Here is a 21,700-nt window from a genome sequence, read left to right as displayed (position 1 = left end):
ATTGTAACCTTTCAAGGACAAAGGAGACTGTCAGGGATCAGGTGGAGGGTGAGGGTGCCAGGTGACCCACGTCAGTCTGGGGCTCATTCATGGACTTAGGCCTGGCACCGTGTGTACCGTGGGGCCCATGGAGCCACAGGAGATGCCATTGGCAGGCTCAGGTCTCCTTCCTGGGGAAGACTTCCTGCTGCTCACAGCCTCAGGCTGTAGCGGTCTCCAGAAAGAATGTGGCATTTAAAGATTCAAATTCGCCTAGTTTTTCAAGCATTTTGGCCTGTGTATCTCATTGGACCCTTAGCAAGGCCTGGTATCACTTAAATTTAATGTAGTAACTTGGGGCCCGCAAAGCCTTCACATACATGTTTTCTTAATTGAGATTTACAGCAAACCTCTAAGATGAGAATGTCTCCCCAGCTTGGTGACAGAGGACATGGGCTCAGAGTCACACTCCCCACAGTCATACCTCTGTTTGGTGGTTGGGGTGGAGATGTCATGCTGTGCTCTGCGCCCTCTGGTCCAGGCCCAGTGTCTCCTGGAGGGGACATGTCTGCCACTGGGGGATGGATGTAAGCCTTATATCTGAATACAGTGGTACCTTGGTTTTCTAACGTAATCCGCACTGGAAGCCCGTTCGAGTTCTGAAACATGCAAAAACCAAGGCACGGTTTCCCCATAGAAAGTAATGCAAAATGGATTAGTCTGTTCCAGACCTTTAAAATCAACCCCGAAAACTGCAAATATAGCATGAGTTTTACTATCTAATGAATACCATAGATGCATAAAATTTATGGGGTTCGTAAACTGAAATGTTTGTCAGCGGAGACGTTCAAAAACTGAGATACTACTATAGTTAAATTTTTTTATGTACTTAAATATCAATTAGTTCAAAATAGCACATGTAGTACATTTAAGTTAGCATTTTTATTAAAAGAAAAATCTGTGAACAGCAGTACAAGGTCATGGTACAAGTCCTGACCCCTGAGTGGAGTGCCTGCCATTTGGGAAGTTCTGTGGTGTTTGTGCTACCTCCGTGAGATGAGCAGAGTGGAAGTCAGGGTCCTGCTGTCTGCCCAGCCTTGCTGGTTGGGGGCAAGGCACCCCTCTTCTCTGAACCTGGATGTCCTCACTGAAGCAGGGACTGGTGGTTTCCCCAGGGCAGGCTTTGTTTTGAGGAGCAAATGACAGAGCAGGGGAAGCACAGTTCACACCTCTTGGGCTCTCCACCAGTATAGGGCAGTAGATCGGGGTAAGGGGTGGGCAGGAGGGGGCCACATCCGGCAGGGGGGACACCGAAGGGCCAGAGTTTGTGATTTGCCTGTGATCCCATAGCTGAATTAAAACCTGAACCAGACCAAGAGTGCAAGGGCTCCGACTTGATGTCCGATATGTTTCCACGATGTTTCTCCGGCTGTCATCTCTGCTCGGTGGGCAGGCTGGCGCACCAGGCACTGCTGAGCTGAGCGATGCTGCCAGAGCCGGCCGCTGTGTTGCTGTGACAAGCTCTGTCCCGGTGCAGGGTCTCTGAGCGTCCAGGACTTCCGTTGCTGTCATACATCACTGCCTGCTCCCTCCCCACACAGTGTTCTGCACAGATGTGTGTGCTCACATCTGCCTGATGGGTGTGCATCTGGCCCCGGCAGCAGCCTGGCCCTCGCTGAACCCTGGTGTTGGAGCTGGATGCTCTTCTGGGATGCTTGGTCGTGCCTGTGTGGGGCTGATGGGAGACGCTTCTGTCTGATGGAGGCCTGGCCTGCAGTGAAGGAGGCAGGGCCTGGGGTGGCTTGGAGGGCGTCCCTCCTATATGTCAGCTTCCAGCTTTTTGTTTTTCTACACATTTCTTCTAGTGGGAGATGGGAGCAGTTCTGAAAAATGAACTTTTAAGGCGCATTGTCCCTGATCTCTTTATTACCCACCTGCCAAGAATGTTGGAAAAAAACATGAAAGCACAAGTAGAGAATTTGTTTTCACTGTCCCTGCTCTTGGAGGTGGCAATTTTAACCTAGGATATGTGATAGGGAGACACTTCATGAGGCCTTTGTTCTCAGTGTCTTCACTGCATTTCAGAACTCAGTTGCAAATTTTGGAGAAAAAGAAATGACAAGTACCTCTTGCCGTTTTTTCTTATTATGACACAGATGTCTGCTCATTAGCTTTCTTCTAAACAAACGCACCAGCAGGTTCGGAATCTCGGCAACAGGCCGTAGTGAGAAAGGAAGCTGATTCTGGCAACTTGCTCCAGCATCCCTCCACTGCACAGCTTAGGGTGATGTCATCTGAAGGTCCTGCTTACAGGTGGAAGATGGCCCTGGTGCACGGTATTTGCTGAGAGACCTGACATTGCCTGGTCTTGTCACTTACCAGATGGTCTTCGTTCCTCTGGTGGTCATTTGCATTGGCTTTTATTTTTCATTCGCAGAACTGGATAGCGCTTCCTTCAGAGCCAGTGAGCATGGCCTGACCAGGTTTAGTGGTGCTGATGACAAAATGGCCTTTGGAACTCCCTGTAGATCTGCCAGGACAAGAGGGTTGTCCCTTATGTGTTGGTTTAGGTGTTGCCTGTCTGTCCCATGGGTGGCATCGTGGCCCAGCCTTACCAGGCCAGGTGAGTAAGTACCATGTGAGTAAGAGGTTTGTTTCCGCTCAGTAGGAGCGCTCAGGAGAGTACCAACGCTTTTCGGATTTGTCTGCGTGATTAAGATTCTAGGGAGTTCTCCATTGCCTGCAGCTAAAGCACAGTCGTGGCTCCCCAGAACGGACCTGGGCTGCGCTCTTCAGCCCTTTAGCTCTGTCCCCTAGGACGCTGGGCTTCCCTTTTCCCTGAGTGACTTGGCCCTGAGTGTGCCTGTACCTTTTGACATCAGATTTGTCCATGCTCCATCTGGGTCATCTTTGGCCAGATTTCGCCTCCCTCCTACCCTGGGGCATGTGTTTCCTTTTGTCTTGGTGCTGTCTTGTCTGAATGTCTTACTCCATTGTTACATTGTTGGGTCCGTGCAGGCAGTGACCACTTCTGACTCAGCTGTGTGTCCCCTGTGTCCCCTCTAAGTGCCTGGCGGGGCTGCTGTTGACCAAATGAATGAACAACTCTGGTTGCAGGTCACAGGCTCCCACGAACACTCCTGTCGGGTTGCTGTGGGTCACCGGGCAGGCTTGCCAGCCGAGGACGCCCCTGGCACTGCTCTTTGTGCCCTGTCCCCGTCCCTCCCCTGTGGGCCTGGTCCTCACTGGTGATCGGGAGAGGTGCTGCGGCCTCTGTTGCTGCTGAGAACAGGATGCTGAGTGTGGGCAGGCGCCTCTCCCGCCGGTCGAGCCCACGCACCGCCTGAGCGCTGCGTGAAGTGCACGGGCCTCAGAGGCAGGCGCTGCTGGTGGCTGTCCTTTAAAATTACTTTTCTTGGGGTTTCATCATTCCTGCCACCGTCAGCTTTGCAATAAGAGTGTGGCCAGGGTCCCAAGGGGGAGACCCCTGGAAAGCATCCTGTAAGGGACTCTTTGCCCTGGTCAGGGGACGCACCAGGCCAGTCTTGGAGGGGCTCCCTGGAAAGGGGAAGCAGTGACCTGTGGTGGAACCCCGGGACCCTCCCCACCTCCCCACCTTCCACCCCAGCTTAGACCAGGGCCCCCACAGAGAGGGGAGGATTGGAAGGGGACCCCTGGGAGGGATCCTGACTTCTCCAGCTTTGGCCATGCCTTCTCCTCCTCGCACAGATATGTGGGTGAAATATGGAAAGAGAGGACTCTCTCGCCAGACTGGTGTCCCAGCTGCTCAGCCAGAGAGCTGGTCTCCTGGTCTCAGTCCTGTCACATCACGTCTTCTGAGAGAAAAAACGAAAACAAAGTGATACAACAACCGTAAAACCCCCAAACAGCCTAACAGCACGGCTGAGTAGCTGAAGCTGTAGAACCCTCTTTCCAGAGCGGTCTCGTATCAGCCAGGCTGCCCGCATTTTATTTTTATATGCCATGGGAACACGGCAGGCCTTGCAGAGTCTTTTCTACGTGTTCCACCCAACAGTGGTGGTTAAAACAGGAGTCCATTTTTTCACGTAATATGCTCCCTCTTCAGAGATTTACGTTTCGTAAAGCTTGCAAAACGTGTGACCTATGTTTCCAAGGTACGTAGAGCGAGACTTTCTCCCCGATTTTGGTTTGTTGGTGGTGAAGCTAAAAGGAGTCTGCTTGGGTGCCCCTCCCAAGGCTTTGGGCAGGTCGTCCCCGGTCTCCTGGCTCACTGCCTCCTTTCAGAAATAGCTTTGTCTTCCTAGCATTTCATTGATCTGTGGTCATGGCTTCGCATTTATAACCCTGTATGGAATTTTGTTGCTACTCAGAACAAAAGTTTTTTATTCTCCCATGAAACCAACTTTGACACTTTGAATTAGAAAACCAGCTTCCCTAGTGATTATAAAAATGAGCTGGACCTACCGAAGTCCAGTCATGGAAGTTACAGATTGTTGTCAGTGCTGATATGTCAGTGGCGGTCAGAAGGAGACACCGAATTTGGAGTGAACCTGCCGCTTCAGGCCCATGCGCCACCCTGGTGAGGATGCTGGAGTGACGGTGGCTGGGGGCGTCAGCAGGAGCAGGGTGGCCGTGGGTTTGGCTGGATTGGCAACTGCATGGTGTGGTGCCCGCGTCCAGTTTCCAGGACTTGAAGTGCCCTGAGGCCATCTCATCAGGTGAGCCCCAGGAACTGGGTCTGGGAGTCAGGGACATCCAGCTGCCCTTCCGAGTGTGCTCTTTGCTGTTAGGTTTGCGATAGAGTGGGCACCTGTGTGGGGCGGTAGTGTCTCCTGAGTGGGCCAGGCTTGGTCAGGGCCCTACTTCCCCACGTGGACCTGCCACGTCCGCATGTCCAGACACTGCCTGGGTGACGAGCTGTTCACTTTCCCCTCACAAGCCTGGAAAAGGATGTGGGAGTGTGTGTGAGGAGAGCAAGGCTGCATGCTTCATTCTTCTCTGTGGAGTGCGTGTCATCAGTGGGAGCTGGGGGAGCCTGGAGACGCTTTCCGAAAGCATCTTGACACATTTGGGGCGTAACTAAACCAGGATATTCTATAATGAATGAATAAAACCTGTTGGGAGCAGTAAAGAGAAGGAAATGACCCCCCCAAAAAGAAGTCATACAGAAAAAGCAGAGGAACACCTGTTAATCGGGTTGACGTGTCACCATAAGAGCTGGGTCTCGAGTCAGGACTTGCTGGTTCAGGGGTTGGTGCAGTTCCCTTTCTGCTTCCCGTGGAAATAGCCCACTTCCATGTGGTGCTTCTGTAAGTCCTGTCTCCACCATCAGAAATACAGAGCACCATATGTGTATTATATATATTATTTTTATACTTTAGTATTAGTTGGTATTTTTGGCTAGGTTCTGTCCGTTTATCCTGTTCAAGTTTTTCAGAAATTTATTTTGAAATATTTTGACAAATATTGACAATATTTTTTTTCAAAGAGCTTCATTTCAGCTTAGGAAAAAGAAATCAAACATGAATGATGCAAAAAGAGAAGCCGCTCCCATCCTAAAGTCCTCTCTTCCGCCTTCTCTAGGAGGCTCTGTTTCCTCTCTTGTGTCTAGTGTTGCTCAACACGAAAGCCGGGGACGGCCTGAGAGGGACCGACCTGTGGGGCCTTGTGAAGATTGGGTGGGGACAGAGAGGGAAACGGTTGGACTCTTGCTTCTGAAATATTTTCTTCCAGGGCGTCCAGAAAAGGGATGAGGGAAGAAAATAGTATTTTCATAAACATTGTAGAGTTAAAATAATGTGTGCAAAAGGATTTAAAAAATGAGGAACTCTCCAACTGGAAAAGCTGTGCCTTTTGTTAGCATTTGGTGGTAGCGTGAGTTAATGTGCCCTGTGCGCTGTGTTGCATAGTGGACCGCCGGGAGGCCTGTTTTCAGGTCTGACTTCCCTCTGTAGCTCATGACCCTGAAGAAGGCCCTCTGCCTTGTGAGCCTGGCTCCCGCCTGTCAAACCCCCCTCAGCAGTGAGGTGTGAGGAGGACACCAGAGGTGGAGGGCATTTGCCAGCCGTGTTGTCCTGGCTCCCACTTGTGCTCCTTTCCCGGGATGTTTTCTACCTGAGAATGTCCCTACACAGGTGTTCTGTTCCATGGAGACCCGACAAGGGTGGTCAGCGGCTGGAAGCGTCTTGGTCTTCTCCTCTCGACCTTCTCCCACGAGTTGGGCACATCATGAGAAACTTGCCCCTTTAAGTGGATTGGCAGCTGGTATTAGGGCCATAACTGTGGAAACAGACTGAGGGGAGGGAGGGGGGGTGGGAAAGAGACGCTGCTCTTCATGAAAGAGGTGTCGTGGGTGCCATCTCAGGTTTGCCACGCACCCTGGTCCCCAGAGCGAGTACTCCACTGTGGGGACACTAGGCAGTAACCGGCGTTTCCAGCCTCGCATTTTCACACGCCAAGCCATAAGGCCGTGCTTTGCACTTTTTCCCTGTGATGCCCCTGATTTCATGCAAAAGAGCAGAATCACATGTGAAGGCCCTGCCTCCCAGGACCCTGGGACCCCTGTCTGTAGTCAGGGGGTGTTCCTGTATCTCTGCTCCTCCCCAATCGCCAACACACTTTTCTGGGCAACAATGGCTGCTCACCCCTGTTATTTTGACCATATATAGCTGCTGGGTGGACTGAAGTGGCCACGGTGGGCATTTCCAGCGTCAGGCCAGGCCGGGGAGGAGTGGCAAGTGTGGCAGGAGTGGCAGGCGAGGCCTCTGGAGTCGGCAGGGTTATGTTTGTGTGATGTGTCTGTACAGCCGTCCCACCCTCACGTTAAGGTGAACATGAGTCCACTGGTGGTGGGGTTTTGTTCGTCGTTGGATTAAAGATCTCGTTCAGTTTTATTGTCGTTTAAGCGCTCCAAGAGAAAGGAGTTTTTACCTAATTTTATATTTATGTTATCAATTTTAAGCTGAAAAACATTTGGTGAACACTGAGAGTTCTTTGACTTTTTTAAAGTTTAAGAAACACTTCCTGTTGGCCCTGTCCATTTGGCTACTAAAAGTTGTGGTGACTTGAGGTAATTCTGTTGAGCCTCCCTCTGCCCCATTTGTGGGAACTCCCCCCACCAAGCACATGGGTGTGAAGAGAACACTCATCACTGCCCTGTGACCCCTGCCTTTCAGCCAGTGGGACACCTGGCCTGAGCTAAGCCCTTGGATGACCCTCTCCGGGCAGTGCTGGACTGGAGACGCAGAGAATCCATGCGCTCCTCTCCTTCCCTGGCTGGAGCTGCGAGTTTCAAGTTGGGGACTGTCAGCTGCCTCTGTCCACTGTGTGCACACGTTTGTGTTTACAGGGATGGGTAGGACGAGGCAGGTAAGCAGAGGGCAGCTGAGAAGTCGTATTCCTGCTCAGGTTCTGGAAGTCAGCCAGAACCTTTTTGCTGAAATTCATCTGAAGTGGGTTCCCCGACCTGCATGAATTGGGTTCCCCAACCAGCATGGGTGTCCAGGCTGGCAAGTATGGTGTTTTTGCCAGGATAGCAGAGTAGAACCCACCCTCCCCGTGACAGCCTCGTCACTGCACCCCCAGTGACTGCAGGGATGGGGTGAATGGCAACACCATCAGGACAAGGCACAGGAAGTGGCTGGAGCTGGGGTGGGGGCTACTGCCCCTGGAGGGCACCCCCTCTTTGCACAATGTTTCTGAGGAGGCTTGAGCAGCTGTGGCCACACCCACACTTGCCATCCACCTGCTGAAAGGACAGACCCCTCCCAAAAGGGAGGGAGGAGAGAAGCAGAGTCTGGGGTGGCATCTGGCCTGGTGGCCAGAGCAAGTCAGGGCCCAGCTTCCATGGGGCCAGCTCTGGGTGGGGGTGGTAGAAGCAGGCACCAGGCTAGGCCTTACAGCCCTGGGTTTGGGTGGAAAAAGAAAGGGGAAGAGAAAGAACAGTCTTAGGCAGTGGATGGGCCCGGTGCTGGGGCTCAGAGCTCCCACCCAGCCCTAGAGCAGCTGGAGCTCTCTTCTAGCTGCAGCTCCTGGAACTGAGCTTTGAGTACATGCCCTGGGGGGTGGGGGCATCTGGGTCTGTGATGACACCTCCCTTAGTGCTAGGGAGGCGATAGGGAGCCCCCCCCCTTGGAGATTAGCCGACCCACAGGTCATAGGAATGCCATTGTCCCCTTTCTTTGGCTGTGGGTCCTCAGGCACGGGATGTCCTCACTGACAGTTGCTAAATACTGGATGGTTTCCTCAGTCCGTTTCCACAATTCTTTAGAAATTCTGTGGCGTGACTCAGAGGCCTTCCTGGCCAACATCCAGGCAAACTTGCAGTTAATTATGTGAGGACTTCGATGGATGGCGAGTTGACAATGGAGCAAGATGAGCCTTGTCACAGCCATGGGCCTTTCTAGGAGCGAGAAGGGCGGCCTTGACCCTGGAGGGCTTTGTCTCCAGCACTACAGGCGCTCCCAGGGGATTGTGGCGCTCAGGGCCGTATTTACATGATCTCTGGTGTCCGGGGAACTTCTGTGTAACCCAGTGACAAACAAGCCTGGAGCAGGGAAGCGAGAGGAGCAATTCAGAGGAACACTGCGTGATTGTCGCCAGGACTCAGTCTCCAGAATCCCCGCTCCTAGCCTAGCGCCTGTGTGGCCTCAGCTTGTCCGTGTTCCTGGTTTTGTTCCATTTCTTGTGATGCATTTCCATCCCAGCTTCCCTGTTCATCTCTGTATCCCTAAGGCCTGGGTCCTGAGAGACCTTCACTCTTGGTTGAGGAGGTTGCCGGTTGATGGAGAAGAAACAGCATGAGAATGTGTGGGTGCCTAAGAAAAATGGCCGTGCCGGGTGTTCTGGGCAAGGGGCCGGGACGCCCGCCAAGTTGTGAGCACCTCCCCGGCAGGTACTTACTTGCTGTTAACACTCGTCTCCCAGGTGCCAGGACGCAGTGCCGGCTCTGCTCCTGTGTTGCTCAGCACATACACTTTTGAGCATGTTTTTCAGGGTGACTGATTTTTCAGACTAGTTGCTACAGAAAAGCTCCTGAAGGCTCGCTGTTTGTAGGTTACCCACCAGGGGCCAAGCAGCAGTTTTCAACCACCTGTCACAACCTCTGCTGAGGAGCTGGTGTTAGAAAGGATGGACAGGAGGTCAGGGAGCTGCCCTTCCTTGTCCTTGCAGAGGGTGGCCTGCCGGGAGGTCTCAGCAGCAGGCAGCCGGTGCTGGGGGGCTGGGGTGCTGTGGCGGGTTAAGTCTGGACCTCTGGGGAGATGATTGTGGGGTGCGAGAGGAAGGGGAGGCCAGGGGCCAGCACTGACTTTGTTTCTTGGCTGCGGTGGTGGAAGGATGGGGTTGCCTGTGAGCGACATGGGGGAACCAGGGACCGGGTTGGGGAGGGGGAAGCTGGGACAGTCTGGGCTCCTCCTGCTCAGGGGCACTCGGCCTGTTGGTGGTTAGAGGACGTCCACCCATGGTGATTGACTCCTCCCCGAGGAGTCCCAGGACGTGTGTGCGTCTGCACCTGGGTTAGGACATTATATCCCGTCAGCCTCCACATTCATCCAACAAATGAGGCACATCGGTTAATTCGACTGGGTGAGCTCATTGTCACTGCTGCCTGTTCAGTGTCACGGGCAGAGAACCGGGCTTGGGGAGGGGGGAAGCAGGAGGTAAGAGAGTGCCTGTTTACCGCTGAGCAGGGTGGGTTGTTTGTCAGCGGCCAGAATATGCACCCTCCTGCAGCACATTTCTTGTTTTTCTGGCCTTGATTTTCTGAGGCCCATTAGTTTCTTGCATTTAAATTCCCACAGCACTGGGTGCTTTAATTGTTACCATTTATCAGCGCTTTGCTGACTGTGAGCCCCTCTCTCCTCACCCCAGGCCCTGTGCAGGCACTGGGAGCTGTAAGTGGGAGCCAGCTCGGCCCCACTCAGAGCCCTGGGGCCTTGGATTGTCCACTCAGTCCCCAGGGGCCCGGGGAGGAGAGAGCCTGAGGGCTCCACGAGTTTCGGGGGTTTTGAGAGAAAGCTCTTCCTCTTTCTCACTCCTGAAGTAGCCTCCCCCTCGGGCTGCTGACTCATGCATGCTCTGACTCACTCAGCCTTTCCCCGACTTTCTTTCTCCGCTGCTTGAGTTGGAAGAGCCCAGAGCCAGAGCAGCTTGCTGTCAGCCGGTTGGCTCCCAGTGACAGCGGCAGGGTGGGTGGGCTGCGGGGGGCAGGGAGGGCGCCCAGTGGTGGCCCTTGTCCTTTGGGTTGCTCCTCACAGTTCATCCTGCACCTGCCCGGGGCTACTCCTCATCAAGTCCAGCGCAGCTGGGAGCTCACTGAGCCAGAGGGGCCTCCAGAGGCCCTTCCCGGCCTGCAGGTCCTTGTTCTCAGAGGAGGGCAGGACTGGGTCCTGGAGAAGCTTCTGGCACAACCGCCCACCCTCACTCGTCCCTGGAACACCCCTCTCTGCCTTGCTTATGCGCCTCTACCAGAGTCTCCCTGCTCCCACACGGATGGAAGGGACATTTTTGTGTTTGATGTCCTGAGTCCTCTTGGCAGAAGAGGCTACGTGTGTCTCTCAGCGTGAGAAGAGGAGGCAGTTTCATGAGCTGTGCTTCCTTCTTCTTTCCTCCTCCCCACCCCAGTCCTGTAAATTGCTCCCCACACCCTCTTTTTATAAGTGTCTTTTTTTAATTAGCTCCTGTCTTCAAATGGGGCTACTAGGAAAGACGGGGACTGTGGGAATTAGTAATCCTTGGTGAATTACCTTAAATTGATGTGACTAATACAGGAATTGAGTTCAGCTGTGCAAATTAGCTTTGTGTTCTGGGTCTTGATGACTTCAATTGCGAGTTTTAATTAAATGCCCCCAAGTATCCACAAAGTGGCTCCTAAGGTCTTTTTGACCTAAAAGCTTCTCTGATCTGTGAACTCAATTATGTGTAAAATTAGTCTGTAGATGTTCCCCTTTTATGCATTTCTATCCCCAGAATCTTACCCCACCTATACTGTCACTAACCACCCGCCTGTGGGGAAGGGCCAGGCGGGAAGGGCCAGGCGGGGAGAGAGGGCAGGGGAGGAGGGCAGGGGGCACAGAAACCTCTCTTGGGCTGTCAAGATGTCAGGGTGCAGATGTGGTCCTGCTAGGTGGCACGTCTCAGCTGTCCCAAGGGAAGGCATGGGGCACTGTAACCTCCCCAACAAGCTGGGAAAGGGTTCAAGAGAGAAGCGCTCCTTCCTCAGGCTGGTTCATGCCCTGGGTGCAGCCACCTTTGCCTCTGGAACTTTCAGTGATGCAAGGGGACGCCAGTCAAGTCAAGAAAGGAAGCGCTTCCCCGTGGTCACGCCCCCAAACACGCCTACTGTCTTGCTGTGGCCTCCTGCTGGCTCTTTCCCTCTGTGTCACATCTTTTTAAATGGCTGTCACCAGAGCACAGGTGGAATAGTTCATTAAAAACACATGATGCAGAACTCACATAAAACATTTTGTCATGCGGTGCTGTCTGTTATAGTCACTAAAAGAATTGATCTCTTTACTGAAGTGTAGAAATTGTCGGTGTACAGCTCAGTGAAGTTCACACAGTGAATTCACTCATGGAAGCAGCATCCAGATCGGAGGCAGAGCCCCCCCCCCCCCACAGAACCCCCAAGCCTCCTCACCCCCAAGCCAGTACTCACCCCTACAGAGAACACCGTCCTGGCTCTAACACCACAGGCTCACTGGGCTGTGCCCGAGTCTCACAGAATGGAATTGCCCGGACGTGCTCGGTGTGCCTGGCTCTTCCCCTTGACCGTGTTTCTAAGAGTCATCTGTGTTGTTTTGTCCATTCTGCTGTTGATGGACATTTGGGTTGTTTCTAGCTTTTGGCTGTTATGAACGTTCTTCACACCTTTTGGTGGGGAGCGTAGTATGCGTTTCCGGTGGCAATTCCAGGGCGAATGTGTGTTCAGCTTGAGTAGACACTGCGTTTTCCAGGGGCTGTGCCATCGACCTCTCCAGCAGTGCATCCGGCTCCTTTTTCCACATCCTTGCACACACTTGGTACTATCTGTCTTTTCATTTTAGCTAATGTAGTGGGTGTGCAGAGGCAACTCATGGATATGCTTTGAGTTTTCCTGATGACTAGTGAGGTCGGAGGACTTCCTAGGTGTTTATTCGCTCTATTATGATCAGGGTAACAGCCATAAAATAGTGCGTTCCAGAATGGACTCACCTGCAGCTGGGTGTTTACTGGATCCAGTGTTTGTCGTTATAAGTAGTGCTGCAATAAGCATCTTTGGATTATTGGCGAGAATTTTGTTGTGGACAGATTTTGATGCGTCACGTCAGATTGCTTTCTGAAATGCTTGTACCACTCTAAAGTGTGACTGGCAGTATAGGAGAGTCCTATAGAGTTTCCCCCGGGTCTGCCAGCCAACAAAACATACTCTCAGCAGAAGATCAAACTGTTTTTGGAGGACTAATTTAGGTGAATATAGGTGTGCTTCACGTTGTTTTAATTATTATGAATGAGTTTGGTCACTTTTCAAAATGTTTACCATGCGTATTCCTCTTTTAGGAATTCATACTTTTTTCCACTTGGATTTTTAGTGAGTTTTTTGGGTTAATTTGTACAGTGCTGTAAAGTACAGATACTAGCACTGCAGGTACTTTCCCCCAGTCCTTACCATTTTCATTGCACCTTTTTGACTTGTATGCCTTTCGATGTTGGCAAATTGGTGAGTCTTTCCCGTGGTGACTTTTACTGTGATTCCCGAGCCAGGCCCTCGCCCTCCCTGCTGAGGTGCCCAGGCTCAAGGTCCCTGGGTGCCCCGATGTGAGGGCTATGAGCACAGCGTGCAGGGGACTAAGTTTGCCTGAGGGCCAAGCACACTGTGCTTCCTGCCATCTTCACCCCAGGCCTCGGTGGTTTCGGATGGTGCTGGGCTCTGAGGCCCATCCCGACGGCTCCCAGCAGTGCTAGGGCTGAGTTGGAGCCCCAGCAGCCTGCTCCACAGTAAGGCGCCCACGGGCCAGGCCACAGCGGCCGTGCGGGAGCCCAGCCGAGTCTGCAGAGCCCTCTGCTGCTGTGGCACGTTTGGTTCTCACTGCAGCCCCGTGAGATGGGGACAACTAGCCCCGTGTTAGATACCAAAACGCAGAGCTTCAGAGGGATCCGGGGAGATTGGAACTCAGATTTTTACCTCTTCATTTTCCCTAAACTGCACCCCAGCTGCCCAGCTGGCTCTGTAGGACTGCCCCAGATTCCCCTGCGTCACCCCTGGACAGGGACAGGGAGATGTACTTACTGTTTCTCATTCTTTTGGGCTTTGAGCAAAACCTTTGTTTTTGAGCCCAAAGGCTAGATTGGTGTGTGGAGCTCAAAGGAAAATGTAGCAGCTTTGGGCTTCTCCGTATTTTTAGGCACTGAAGTTAGAACACACGCGTTACAATCATGTATTCTCGGGAAGTTCCTGCACGTTGACCAGCTTTTTAAGTTTATAACTTTCTATTTTTAGATGATGGATTTGGATATGCCTCTATGAAGAAATGCCACGTGTCTCTACTGGTCCAGGAACAAACATGTTCGGTAAGTTGCTGGGTGAATTCACTCAGGAATGGGACTGTGGGCCCTTCAGGTAGCCAGGTGTTGACACACTTTGAGAAGATGGGGTGTCTGGACATACGGAGGCTTTGGCGAGGGCTGTTTTCAACCAGCCTTATTGCTCAGTCTGATTATCTTCTCTTCTAACGGGTGGTTCCTTCCAGAGACAGCAGGAATTGTAGCATATAGAGCTGGAAACATGCGACACGCTTTTTGCTGCTGAGCCCACTTCTCAAAGTAGAATGAGAGCTCTGTGCTGTGTACTCCAGCCGGCAGAGGTGTCTCCGCACAGAGCTGCATGTCCAGCGCACGGCGCTGTCCACTTGTGAGGCGCGGATTGTCACGTACGTGTTTCTTGGGAAAGAAAGCCCCAGGCCGAGACACATGTGAAGTCTCTTTCATTCTGGGAAGACAGAGAGCAAGGTTGGAGACGGGTGCCTTTGCCCCACTGGTGTCCCACCGTGCGGCAGCCATTGGGCGGCAAACCCTTTCATGCATCGAACAGGTTGTAGTGAATTGGTTTAAGATTCTGGGAGGTTCTATGAGACTCGCCAACGGAGAAGCATAATAAAGCAAACGGAACTCTCAGGAGCCGTGTTGTATGGTTACTTGTAAACTGCTACTTCATGTGTCGTGTCCTCGTTGGAGAGAACGAGGTTTCTGCACGGGGTCCCAGGCATGCCTCGTTGCTGTGTGTGAGGGCGTGCTGGGGACTGCAGAGGAAGAGGGGACCGAGGGGACCTGGACCTCCAGACTCTCCACCCCACTCCTCACCTGCTGGGAGCCTGGCTTCTTGGCCTCTGCCTGTCAGGTCATGTACTGTCCCTGAGAGCAGTGTCTCTGGGTCACCATCTCGTGCTTCTTACCAGTGTTTGTTCCTGTTTCTTAGGACTGCTGCCACCTTAGGGGACCAGGGCTCGGTGACCGCGCTTCCCGGGGACTCAGGAGCCTAGGGTCTGACCCAGGAACAGGAAGCACATCATCACCAATGACATCATGACAGCAAGAGAGCACAGCCCTCGCCATGGCGCCAGGGCCCGTGCGATGCAGCGGGCTTCCACCATCGACGTGGCGTCTGACATGCTTGGCCTCTCGCTGGCAGGTGAGGTGTGCACCAGGCTCCTGGTGTGTCCCATGCTGGAGCGTGCCTCCCAGATGAGCCCCTGTGACTGTCCCCGGCTTGAGGGCGCCCTGGAACCCACCTGTTGCCAGGTTTCCGGTTTGGGTGGACGTCTCCGAGGCTGACTGGCTGGTACATAACGCCGGAATGCCCCAGGGCCTGTGTGGCCAGTGCCCAGGCCACAGTAAAAACCCTGCCCGTTGTGGGTGGGCAGACCCAGGGAGGAGCGCGTGTGGTCTTGGGGTCTGAGACTTATTGGGAATCTCAAAACAAAATGTTTAGAAAACAAAGAAATCATCTCGTATAACAGTTTTGGAGGGAAAAATAGAGTGTTGGGTTTCCCTTCCTCCGCATTTTGTTGAGAAATAACGGACATACATCCCTGTATAAGTTTAAGGTGTATAGCATGATGGCTAGATTTGCATACATGTGAAATGACTACAAGTGGGTCAGGTTTTTTTGTTTTTTCATCATAAAATCTAAAAGCAGGGAAGCCTTTACTAAGAGTGACTTTTGTGGTATTTCTTTTTCATTCAGGAAACCTGCAAGATCCAGATGAACCCATTTTAGAATTCAGCTTAGGTAGGTGTCTTTTCATTTACTTATTTATTTATTTTTGTTTCAAAAATACATGTTGCTCGAAACCAAAAACATGACCACTGGCCTGAGTTCGTCTCAGAGAGCTTACTGCTGCGGCCACTGCTGCTGAAATGTGTCTGAGAAGGTGAAGCCAGAGGCTGGTGTGGCGTTCCTGTGGGTGGGGGTGGGGGAGACTGGGAGCTGCGTGCTTGGAGGGCTGCCAGTGACGAGGCCCTCAGAGCTGCGGAGATGGCCTCTCCTCCCCTCCTCCTGCCCTCTGGGAGGGGCCGGGAGGGGCAAGAAAACACGGCTGGGGGCCAGTGATGCCAGCCCCTGGCCACGAGGCCCTGTGAGGTTGATTCTGGCAACAGAGGTGATGACACCTGTGTGTTCTTTCTCGCAGGGAGCATCAGAGAGAGAGGCGTGAAAATAAATAGAATGTTCTAGCTTCAGGATCAGGAAGGATGGCATTACAGGGGCTTACCCAGGAGGTCAGAGCGCAGGGTGGGGCAGCGGGGATGCTTCTGTTCCGGAGCCCATGCTCTCTGGTGGTCCTCTCCCCTTCCCTCACCCCCTGGATGCTGATCAGCATGGTCGGTGGCCTGGCAGCGATGTCCAGTGGCACAGCTTGGGCTGTACTCCAGGTCATCTGACTCCCCAGGAGGTACTTCTTTTGTGTCCACAAAGGTCTAGTGAGCTTCTTGTTTTAAGTCAACATTGAGGTATAATTTATATGTGAAAGGTACCCATTTTCAGTGGAGCATTTAATGAGTCTCGATAAGCCTTCACATCCATACAACCACCACCACTGTCCGGGTGCAGAACCTTTCCATCACCCCAAAGGGTTCCCTGTGCCCTTTCCAGAGTGAGTCCTCACCTCACTCCCAGACAACCACTGGCCTGTTTCCTGCCACTACACATTAGGCCTCCCGAGTCTCTCATAAATGGAATCGTACAACGCACAGCTTTCTGGGTATGGCTTCTTTCACGTGCATCACGCTTCTGTACTTGTGTAGGTCAGTAGCTCATCCCCTTCCTTGCTGAGTGGTCGTCCATTGTGTGCATGGAGTTATTTTGTTCTCCTGCTGATGGACATGCAGATTGTATGTAAGTTATATGTGTACATATATATTTAATGAATATTATGTATATATAAAATTCTATATTTATATACTTAATGTATATACATTATAATTTATGTTCTCAAGAGAAGATGGTGTATCCATCAAACAAGAGCAGAATACTCTGAAGAATAAAAGAATAGTTGAAGAATATGAATAATCTTAGAACTTTAAAATGGGATAGGAAATTTTTAAAAAGTCAGTAAAGGTTGGAAGACGTTCAAGGGATTATCCCAGAACGTGAAATTTTAAAAGCAAAAGAGAAAATAGGGGAGAAATGGAAATGGAAAATTATAGAGCAAATTTGGGAGGTCCAACACTTAGAAGAGAAAATAGAAAAGAATGTGAGGGAGGAAATTACAAAGAAATAATACAAGGGGTCTCTCGGGACTGAAGAATGCACTTCTAGGCTAAAAAGCGCATACCACGCCCAGCATATTGAAAAAGACCCATAACAAGGCACATCCAGGTGAAATTTCAGAGCACTGGGAATAAATAAAGTGAAGATTCTGAAAACTTCCAACGAGGAAAAGAAAAGGTCATATTCAAGGACCGGGGCTAAAACTAGTGTGGAGATTCTCAGCAACACTGGAAACTTGAAGGCAGTGGGGCGACACCTTTAATATGAGTGGGAAATGCTTCCAACCTAGAGTGTTCTACTCAATCAGACTCTCAGTCAGATGTGAGGGGGAAGGAAACCTGCTTCAGCTACACTAAACTTCCCCCATATCCTCTCTCTGGAAGTCAGTGGAGGATGTGCTTCACCCAAAAGAGGGAATGAATTGAGGAAAAGGAAGACATGGGGTCCAGGAAACAGGATCCAAGACAGTAGAGAAGTGAAAGAACTCTCATGTGGCTCATAATGAATAATGTAGAATACGGATTTAACCAAAACAAAAACAACAACAACAAAAAAATTGAGCTAAACTGATTGAGCATAGATAGAGGATGAGAGTTGACATAACTGAGTTAAAAGTCTTTACCCCTATAATAGAAATCAGGATGTTTCTGAATGTGAGAAATCAAGACTAACGTGGTCAATATTAATTAGATACATGGAGGAAGAAACAGCTTAGAAAGGCGAGGGTGAATGTTACGTGAAATGAATTTTACCACAGTTTTTTTTTTTTTTTTTAAAGGTGATTGAATGGTCAAATATTTTGTCTTCACATAAAAATGAAAGTTTACAATTAAAAAGTGCTTATTTTAAAATCTTTATTACAGAAAGTATTAGAGGTAAAGAAAACCCTGTGAGCTAGAGAATCACAGTTGGCATTTTGGTGTATATCCTTCCAGACATTTTTTTATACCCACACAGTGCTATATAGAAATTTTTAATGATTTTTGGTTGTGGAGGTGGTGGAATTATGTATAAAAATGTCCCCCTAGTGTACTTAACATGGTTTTTTCATGTAGCAAAATATCACTGGCATCTTTTCATTTTAGTAAATGTGGGATCTGCCTTACCGTGTTGGGTGCCTGTGTGGAACCTATTGTGCGGCTGCGCCATAGTCGTTTTACCCATTCTACCTACTGGTGTACATTCAGGCTCTTTCCAGTTTGCCAGTGTAAACACCACTGCAGTGAACATACTTGAAAATAGATCTTTCATGTGTTTTGCTGATTATTTCCTTAGGATAAATTCTTGGATATAGAATTGCTGAGTCAAATGACACACACTTGAAATATAATGTACCAGTTTTACCTCAACAGCATTTACTCAGCTAGGATTATAGATGATCTGGTTGGAGAGATGAGGCATACATATCAGAGATGAATGGTTTCTGTGGAAATATGCCAAAGGAGGGATACAAGCAATACACGAAGGAGACATGACTGTGGCTTGCTGGAACTTTGGAAACTATGGAACTTTGAGCTAGGAATTAAACATTAGGTAAGATTTAGGTGGCCTGGGTTGGGGAAAAGGCCAGGAGACAATGTCACTTATGGGAAGGTGTGTTCTGAAGGTGGCAGTTGGCCCATCAGGTGTTAAACTGATATTAATCTTCCCAGCCTGTGGCCACCTATTAGTGCTCAGTCTATCTGCCATCACTTGTGCTTGAAACACCCAAATATTCCAGCCTTATGTGGGTGTTAAGAACCCACAGCTGATGAAAGGGCAAGCCAAGAGAGACCAGACTGTGGGTCACTTAAGGACATAGCTTAAAAGGAGGGAAAGAAAGTGGAACAGTCAAATCCCTGATTCCTGTAGATATAGTAGAAGACATAGTAGAAGAAATAGAAGAGAACTTTAGAAAATGAAACCTTAAAGCTTCTAGAAGAAAACAAAGGATAACTCACAACCTCAGGGTAGGCAATGATTCCTTGGACAGAACACAAAAAGCACTAACTCTGTACTTTAGTTTGCTGTTGCTGCCACAACAAATTACCACAAATTTAGCACCTTAAAACAACACATATCTATTATCTTACAGTTCCGTTAGGTCAAAAATCCAATGGGCTCAGGTGGGTCTCTGCACAGAGTGTTACAACACCAAAATCAGTATCAACAGGTATGCATTCCTTTCTGGGGGCACTAGAGGAGAATCTGTTTCCATGCTCATTCTGATTGTTGGCAAAATTCAGTTCCTTGTGGTTTTAGGATTGTGGCCCCCATTTCTTTGCCAACTGCTAGTTGAGGCCGGTTCTCAGCTTTTAAAGGCCACTCCCATTTCTTGGCTCGTGGACCCCTCCCTCGATCTTCAGAGCCAGCAATGGCAAGTCGAGTGCCTTTCATGCTTTGAATCTCACGTCTTTTTCCATTGTCACATCTTTTTGACGTATGCTTCTACCTTCCTCTTCTACTTTTAAGAGCTCATATGATTAGATTACTGTGACGGGCCAGCCGCCACGAGTCGATCAGTACCTGAATGGGGGAGTGGGAATGAATAAAAGACACACACAAATGCTAATACGGCCGGTCTTCAGTCATGCTGAAGCCCTGAGTTTATTATCTCTAACCAATATATACAGTTTGAGTACGTGCAGTTAAACGAAGAAGATATGCATTATCTCAGCGAAAGTAAATCTTTTACTTTGACATAGAAGATACAAGGTCACTGAAACTCACAAAAGCAAATATCTCAAGGAGACAGAACCTACCAATTGTCCAGAAAGCCCTTAGTCTTCTGTGTCCGGGAACTGGCCGTTTCCACCACATTCCTCAGCAGCCGTTAGGCGCCTCTCAGATAAGGCAGAGACAATGTTATGGGGGCAGAAACCAAGCCAGTCTGCAAGGTTCAGGGTTGCAAGAAACCATGGCTCCCCACAGATTACAACCACCCAGGTAATCCAGAACAATTTCCCCATGTCAGGATTCCATCAGCTCAATCAAATCTATCCAGCCCTTTTGCCTGTGATATAAGATATTCTCAGGTTACAGAGACTAGGACATGGATACTTTTTTTGGGGGGGGGGGGCGAGGGCCATTTTTCTGCTTACCACACCATAAAAGTAAAAATAAAATTTAAAAAAAATCTAAAAATATTTAAGAAAATGAGTATCTTTTCCCCACAGACTGGGAAAAAGATATTCACAACACATATATTTGACAAAGGGCAGATCCAGAATAAAATGCTTACAAATCAATTAAAAAGTCAGTGCAATTTAGAAATGAACAAAAGACTTGATTAGACCCTTGGTTAGACAGAAGAACTTGTAAAAATGAACAATAAGCACACAGTGGAAATATGCTTCATGTCACAGAAATACAAATTAAAACACATCTATTACAACAACTAAAATAAACACTAACCTCATCAAGTGTTGATGGGAATGCAGAGCACCTGGAACTCATGGGCTTGTAAAATGGTGCAACCACTTAAGAAAACTGTTAGCTTCTTACAAAGTTAGCATGTCCTCTGCTGTAACCTAGCAATGTCACGCCTACGTGTTTATGCAAAACAAATGAATGCATGTTCACAAAAAGGCATGAACAAGAAGGTTTATAGCACTTTTATTTACAGTGGTTCAAAATGAAACAACCCAAATGTCTGTTAATAGTTGAATAGATAAATACATTTTAGTATATTCATACAATGGAATGTAGCTCATCAATTTTAAAAAGAAGAATGAATTATCAATACATATAACAATATAGATGAATCTCAAAAACATTCCATTTCTATGATGAATTCAAGAACAGACAAAAGTGATGGAAATCAGAAAGTGGTTTGGAGAGTTGACTGGGAAGTACAAAGGGGAACTTTCTAGTCAGATGGAAAAAGTTCTCTGTCTTGTTTTGGTGATGGTTACATGGGTTTCTATGATTGTCAAAACTCATTGAACTGAAAACCTAAGCTTTTTGTATCTTATATCCAATAAATAATGAAAATCCAAGGTTTATGAGATAAAAGATTAGAGAACTAAAATTAATTTTCAGAAGTAAAAATCAATTTCTAAATGTACATCACCAGGGAGCATTTAAAAATCAAATGAGAATGACGAGGACAGGACTAAGGACCTCTAAAAATCCTTTCCTCCATAAAGGTGATGAAAACACTGGCAAAAATGGTGAAAATCAGTTGTTTCAGAATTCTGGCAATTAAGCGAAGGCTCGCAGCACTCTCGGGAATGTTTCCGGCTCTCTGAAAAAGCTAGTGGTGTTGAACTTTGGTTTATGTTTCATCTATTCCAAGATGCATATTTGTTCATGTTTTACTATCTCTTTAATAAAAAAGTGTCCTATAATCAATAGCATATCATAGTCTAATGGCAGTGGGTCATTTTTTCTTTCACAGTGCATTTTGTAACCGATAGCGTATTAGATTCAATGAAATACGGTCATTTCACTTCTGCGACAGAATTATCTGAATTTCAAAATGCTTAGTACAATAAATTTTTAAATGGAAACAGTTTTAGTTCTAAAAAGTAACATTCTTAATAATCTTGCATTTGATATGAGTCTTATAAAGAATAAATGAGCAATGACTCCCTTAAAAATATTTTTTTGTTGTTTATTTTGCCATAGAATTTTAGTTTGCTTCCAGTGTACAACTACACAGCGACATGGGGCACCATGGGCTTAGGGCCAGCGCTGCAACCACAGGACACAGGCAGGTGTAGCTGTGTTGTGATTTAGCTCAGTCCGTTAGAAGTTCAGTTAGTGCCTAGGGTCAAACGTTATGGTCAGACACCCTATGAGATTGTTGGCTCTGTGCTCCATTCCGTGGACACAGAAATCCCCCTTCAGCTCAGCCTTCCCCTGGCAGTGAGGGCACTGCTGTGGTGGGGATGGGGGAGGAGGGAAGGGGTGAGGACACTCTGTTTTTGGTTTAAAGAATCACCTCCCTGTGACAACTGACAGTGCGATCGTCTCATCCCTCTGAGTGTCATTTACCAGTTTTTTGGTCTTTGG

The 21,700-nt window shown here is 49.2% G+C and overlaps 1 protein-coding gene across 21 annotated transcripts in view; it reads left to right on the top strand.

Annotated features, from left to right (window-relative positions):
* The window catches only part of INPP4A (inositol polyphosphate-4-phosphatase type I A), a 108,885-nt gene that overhangs the window by 40,902 nt on the left and 46,283 nt on the right, over positions 1–21,700 (top strand). For 19 of the 21 annotated variants that reach the window (XM_074332344.2, XM_074332342.2, XM_074332337.2 and 16 more), the window contains exons 2-4: positions 13,439–13,509; positions 14,414–14,626; positions 15,182–15,226. In XM_074332344.2, the coding sequence (XP_074188445.2) occupies positions 14,521–14,626; positions 15,182–15,226 (151 nt within the window). In that variant the 5' untranslated portion in view covers positions 13,439–13,509; positions 14,414–14,520. Of the gene's footprint in view, positions 1–13,438; positions 13,510–13,688; positions 13,869–14,413; positions 14,627–15,181; positions 15,227–21,700 lie in introns of all 21 variants that reach the window. The other 2 variants (XM_088796028.1, XM_088796031.1) reach the window with 1 other exon arrangement.

This window comes from Rhinolophus sinicus, chromosome 2 (genome assembly GCF_057876585.1).
Source record: "Rhinolophus sinicus isolate RSI-liver-muscle chromosome 2, RSI-T2T, whole genome shotgun sequence".
Taxonomy (NCBI): Eukaryota; Metazoa; Chordata; class Mammalia; order Chiroptera; family Rhinolophidae; genus Rhinolophus; species Rhinolophus sinicus.
The sequence above is the reverse complement of the archived record's forward strand: the minus strand, read 5'-3'. Positions and strand labels throughout refer to the sequence as shown.